The sequence below is a fragment of the Taurulus bubalis genome (assembly GCF_910589615.1).
Source record: "Taurulus bubalis genome assembly, chromosome: 10".
NCBI lineage: Eukaryota > Metazoa > Chordata > Actinopteri > Perciformes > Cottidae > Taurulus > Taurulus bubalis.
Genome location: NC_136598.1, coordinates 16,796,540 through 16,802,517, shown reverse-complemented (window position 1 = coordinate 16,802,517; position 5,978 = coordinate 16,796,540). Strand labels below are relative to the sequence as shown.

Here is a 5,978-nt window from a genome sequence, read left to right as displayed (position 1 = left end):
GAGCATTATGTGGAACCCCTTAACTGTAGACGGGCTAAATGGTTGTTTTACTCAAGTACCGACACAAAATTCCACGATTAACTTCATTCTGCAATGCAAGGATGCTGTTCAACAGGAATGTGGCTCAGTAAAGGCGTTAAGCAAGAGCTTCGTTGCTGGTAGAAATGGCAGATGTAATTCCTCCTGCTACCAGAGCTCCTGGATATTTTTTTTTTTTGGTGTGTCTGACATTTAGCCCAAACTTTGCTGCATTGACACATTCTGCCAGGACATTTTGTAAACTCTTTGGTTATTCATCCCCTCCCCATGAATGTTTTTGAAGTTTGATCGGAAAGCTCAAGAAGAGTTGTGAACTCTCAACAGGGGAACCTGCTCTTGACCCGTTGTTGTTTTGGTCCTGATATTCAGTCCATTTTTATTTGGAGTATAATTGGAAAAGCATTACATCTTTCACCTGAGTATTGACAAGTTGAGCAATAATGTGTATATGTGCCACCGTTCTTGAGGTGATCCAAATGGAGAGGGAGAGGGAGAGGGAGGGGGACGGACGGACGGACGGACGGACGGACGGCTGGCTGTTCTTTCTCTGTTTCTGTGGATGTAACCTGGAATAGAACAGAATCGGTTGGTCCTACATACAATCTGTGTAGTGGCTTGGTAACGGGAGGGTAGCAGGTTCAGGTCCCGATTGGACCAGGCGAGAGAGGACTGGTAGCAAGAGAGGTGTCTAGATGCATTTATGTATGTAAAGCAAGAACAATAACTATATGAATAAAATGATTTTCTCCAGGTGACAAATAAAGTTATAAAATGTAACTAATAATAATAACATAGCAGAAATGTTCAACTGGGTATTATGGACATAATGTAAATAATGCGGCTGTCTACGTTATTTTGTCCTGATTTATGATTCACTCACTGATCATGAAATGGTTGAAAAGTTGAAAATAATTATTATTTATGTAGCCATTTACTGTTTACCACACTATTAACAGTATTAACACATCAATAAAAATATGTTAGGACTAATAACATGCCACATTCAAGGCAAAGTATAGTTCAAAAGTACTGTGTGAGTATGTTACTAAACTGTTTTTGTGAAGATGCAATTTATAATTATCGTGAGCAAGTCGAGAAAGGATCTAATTCTCACTGAATGACAAATTGAAGGCGAAAAAGAACAGCTTAAATTCATTTCTTTATTCAGAAATTATTTTTGTCCCTTTTCCAGGCAATTAAAAATATAAGATTCTCTTTTTTACTGCTTTTTCTCACATTGGTATTTCACAGACGTTGAAATATTTCTCCATAAATAAAGTACAAAATACATTTTTTTTTCTTTAAACACAAATAAATATCATAATAAATATATTAGTTTAAGTTAAACAACACAAGGCAACCAATGACCAAAAGGAATACTGCGGTATTAAAGTCCCTGAACCAGATTGTCAAAGAAACAGGGGACATTAAAAAGATGGGGTGCAATTTACAAGCTAGCGAAGATAACAGAATGTTTTACAGAATGAAAGTGTGTCAGGATACAGAGATTCCTATCTAAGCTCACTGACCACCATGTTTTTTCTGTTGGCACACTTTGATCTTTCAGTATTTTGCCACTTATACATGCTCGCACCCCAGGCCTCAGGAATATTACATGGTTAAACACATATACCCACACGCGCACATATACAGACACACATACAAACAAACACAGAGCAGAGTGAAGTATGAAGCTTTGGTTGAATGCTACTGGGAGACATGACAGTTTCTCCCATTTGGATTAGCTGTAAAGTGCATATCACAGATAAAATGTCATCAATGACACATGTCAGGTCTCACTGATTTAAAGGCTACTGAATCAAACATACTGTTTGTGGCACCAAGAGTAAATGGCCTATGAGGCAGGGAGAATCTTAAAGACACAGGAATGAATGATTATCGCTAAAGATAAGCCCTTTTGATCACTACAGATTAACAGTAAGGACAAACCAGGCTATTAACTGGTACTGGCAAGACCTGCAAAAGAGTTAATTTTTATGGAAGACCACATACAAAGGTCTAATAGTATAAAAATATAGTCTGATAACATTTGGATTTTAAAATCATCTCCGTATGTAGTTTTTCCCAAGACGAGTTCCATTTTACGAACATAAATTAAGAACTTTTAAGTGTTGTTGTGTCAAAGGTTGACTTTGTCCTGATCAGTTCTGGTTCTGAAGAGAAGTTCAGATTAACAGACACCGTTAACAAGGTGCCAGTTCTTTCTTCCATTGCTTCCCGTTTGATCCGTTTAGTCGGACAGGGACAGACGTTCAAACACAGTGAGCCTCTTGGTGGCCGCATCGAACGTTGGAGACTCGGTTCCACTGGAGCCTCCGCTGCTGCTGCTGTAGCTGTCCTCCAGGGAGTCCTCGGAGGAGAAACGCTGGAGTCCAGCAGGCTTCACGAATCCTCTGTGGCCTCCAGGGCCAGGAAACGGCACGTTGCCGTCTTGGTGGTGCCCGTCATCCACGCTGGCGACTCTGCTGTTGTTGCCGTTAAAGTTATTTCCATGGCCACACACACAGTGTGAAGGCTTTGGCTCCAGGATGAGAGGAATACTGTGGATGTCTCCGGTGCTGGCACGGGTCTGATGGTTGCCGAACTGGAATGCTGCTGCCTCCCTCTGCAGGGAGTCACCGAACACTGGGGAGAGGAGATCAGCAGGAGGGGGAGAAACGGAGGCAGCGCGGCTAAAGCCCAGGTTAAGATCGTTGAAGGATGAAAGGAATGACGGAGGAGGTGAGCAGCGAGAAGAGCCCAGAAACCCACCGAAGCTGACACTCTGGCGCAGCTGGTGGCGTGGATTCTGACCACTGGTGGTTCCGGGGATTTGTTGCTCATTCTGGAATTTGGCAACTGATAACGGACTTCCGCTGTTTTTGTCCTCATGGATGAAGTGGCAGCGTGAGCCATAGGGGCAGTAGCCAAAATTGTAGAAGGTTCTGCAGGGCTCCGTCTTGTACTTGGGGTGGCGGAACAGTCCACGCAGCTCCGCCTCGCCATGGGCAAATTGGCACTTACTGCCATACTTGCAGCTGCCAGTCTCCTGGAAGCCACGACACAGCTCGGTCTTGTAACGATTAGGGGCCACCACTGGTTGGACCTGGGGTGGGAGGGTCGATGAGGGAGGGAAGCCGGGCGGTGGAGCCACAGTATTGGTAGAGGGGAATATCTCCAGGTTCTTCAGCTGTTCGAAGGAGGCGAGCAAGCTGCTGCTGGACTCGGTCAGGCTCATGGAGCGGTCGGGCCTGAAGGGGAGCGGTTTAGATTTTGAGACGGGGCCCTGGCTCCAGATGTTGGATGACCAGAAAGGGCTGCCGTTGTCGGTATTGTTGACATGTTTGGTGCTCAAGCTGTGGCTTGAGGGGGAAGGAGGGGATGGGGGAGAGAAGAAGGAGGCTGACCGGTTCAGCCTACTCTGCCCCGGGCCTTTGAGTTGAGACTGTTTAGGAAGCAAGGCTTCTTCCAGGGCCAGGTTCATAAAGTTCTGTTACAGAAGGGTGACATAGTTAATATACAGACCTTGATGCTACTCATTTCCAAGCAAAAATACTTATGTTAACTTATTCATAATGTTTATCTTTTAAACCTACTTTTTACAATACATCTATTTAAAGTCAGTGTTGTATTCAGCAAAAAGACAATTTGTTATATAATCGATTTATATGTGAGATATTTTTTAATTTTTTATAAAGCAAGAAATGAGACAAAAATGCCAAAAACATAAATATGGCAATCGTTATAAAAAGAAACCAAAAAAAACTGTACAGCACTACACTTTTTATCTGCCATTTATATGCAATCACACAATACAAATTAAACTTAAATTGCAGTTTTTTAAATTTATTCTGATCGTGGAAGTCTGGAAACGAAGAACCAAACAATCCAGCACCGACTGTCTGCCTTATCTCATTAACTCTTCAAACTAAAGATATTCTCTGTGACTACACTCGGCTCAAAAGGAATTCACTGTCAAATCAGTGATTCACAGAGGAAGGAAGTGAGCAGGAATAAACAAACACTTTGGGAGAGGAGCTACAGAGCGGTCCCACTCCAACTTTATGAGCCTTTCTTTCTCCCAAACAAAATGACAAATTCCTCAACTTCAACTCACCTTCGTGAAGATGTTGTCAAGCATTTCGGACATGCTGTATCCCTTTGGCCAAAAGAAGAATATTTAGCTCTGATCCACAGTTGACTGTTCGATACCTATGTCCAGACTTAAGTCGAGTTAGCTCTGTGCTCCGTTCCCCTTGGCTTTTATCAGCCTTAACTCCTCCCCCGGAGTTGAGTAGGAGTTCCCACTTGCTATGTTCCCGGATGACACTCCCTCCACCTCAAGTTTCATAGTGAGCTCAGAGAAGGGCGGGTAGTAAAACAACAACAACAACAAAAAAGAAGGAAACTGTGTATTTTTAGTTAGCTGTGTGAAATGCTTGAGTTTCATAGCCTTGTGAAAGCAAAGTGACTTATTTACAACACTCGCATGCAAGCTCTCCGTCTGGTCCTGTAGCACACACGTGTGTTTCCTGTCTTTATTCTCATTCTGTACAAACTTTTTTTTGCAGGGAGTGATATACCATTCCAATTCTGAGAAATTTCTCAGGGTGTGAAGCACCCAGAAGTTTGTTTAGACCTCTAAGCTGATCCTTTTCATCCCACAAGTAGAGATAAGCTTTCCTGTCGCAAACGCCCAAAACACGTACACAAGCTTAATTACAGTATATACATCCCTATGACTAATGGTCGGTTTTCAGGAAGCGTCATGAATCTTACTGTAAAGTTTCTGAGCATTTTAACCCACAGAGAGGAGAGATTATATCACTGAACCTTATTGTTTACCAGAATTCACACGGCTACATTTCCCCTCGTTTCCTTTGGTTTCTGTTTGTATTTCAACGAGGCTCCAATACCCCACCAAAGCACTGGAAGAGGCCACCAGTTATCAGAACAATACCAATTGGAATATTGATTAGTAGAAGGCAGAAACCTTTGGGCTGGAAACGAGATAGAAGTGAGTAAAAATAAAGATCGTGGCCAAGTAATCTAGACAGAATTAACATGAACACTGGACTCTCATCAGCATTATAGAATGACATACTATTATTCAATCTTTTATGCACAACACTCTTCTCCCGGGACCATTGTATCATTTTTATATTTTACATACCTAGCAAATATTTTTTAAAGGTGTTTTTTTTAATTCAAGATCTCAACTAAAGATTTTATGACCAGAATATTTCTTTCAGTGTTTTTCTTGTGGTTTCTATGATGAGCGTTGTCTTTTTGTTTTCCTTCTTATAGGAATACAGAGGAGCGTGGCCGCTGCTCCCCCCACAATAATGTATTACTGTAACACAATGAGTGTTATGTGACCCTGTGTTATTTTGTAGCGTCCTACTGTATAGACACTCACTAAAGGTTATTCCCTTGACTCACACATTACATGCTGTATTCACAGTGTCACCTGACTTTCAAGTCTGTGACATGTCACACGCTCTCTTCTTGAATCATATACAATAACGTTGTACTTAATTGAATCAATGACACAGTTTAATTGTCTGAGCAGTGTCACTGTATCGATGATTCAATTAATGAAATTTGAAGCTTGATGAATACAGACTGATAAGAGAGTATTGTGGCTTTTCAGTGAGATATGTGGGGATATGGGGGCTGAGAGTGAATCAGAGAGATAAACAAAAAAAAGTCTCTTGACCTGGTGAAACTCCATGAAATGACCAAGACCTAAATAAATTATCTGATGTATCTTTTATTAAACTTTTTTGCTGATATCTGCAAACCGAGATATTTTCTCTTCGCTGCTGCTGCTGCATGTGTCACCCACTCACATGAGTCATAGTTAGTCCTGGCAATGACTGTGGTTACGTTCTGATACATGTTGTGTAAGTGTAGAAAAGTCACTGCAATATTAACGG

At 41.8% G+C, this 5,978-nt stretch overlaps 1 protein-coding gene across 1 annotated transcript; it reads right to left on the bottom strand.

Moving 5' to 3' along the window:
* Positions 1-1,185: 1,185 nt before the first annotated feature.
* LOC306742807 (uncharacterized protein) lies at positions 1,186-4,260 on the bottom strand. Its single transcript, XM_079225240.1, has 2 exons — positions 4,157-4,260; positions 1,186-3,529 (listed from the first exon to the last, which is right to left on the bottom strand). The coding sequence occupies exons 1-2, from the start codon at positions 4,187-4,189 to the stop codon at positions 2,291-2,293; spliced, it is 1,272 nt and encodes a 423-aa protein (XP_079081366.1). The 5' UTR covers positions 4,190-4,260; the 3' UTR covers positions 1,186-2,290.
* Positions 4,261-5,978: the final 1,718 nt, after the last annotated feature.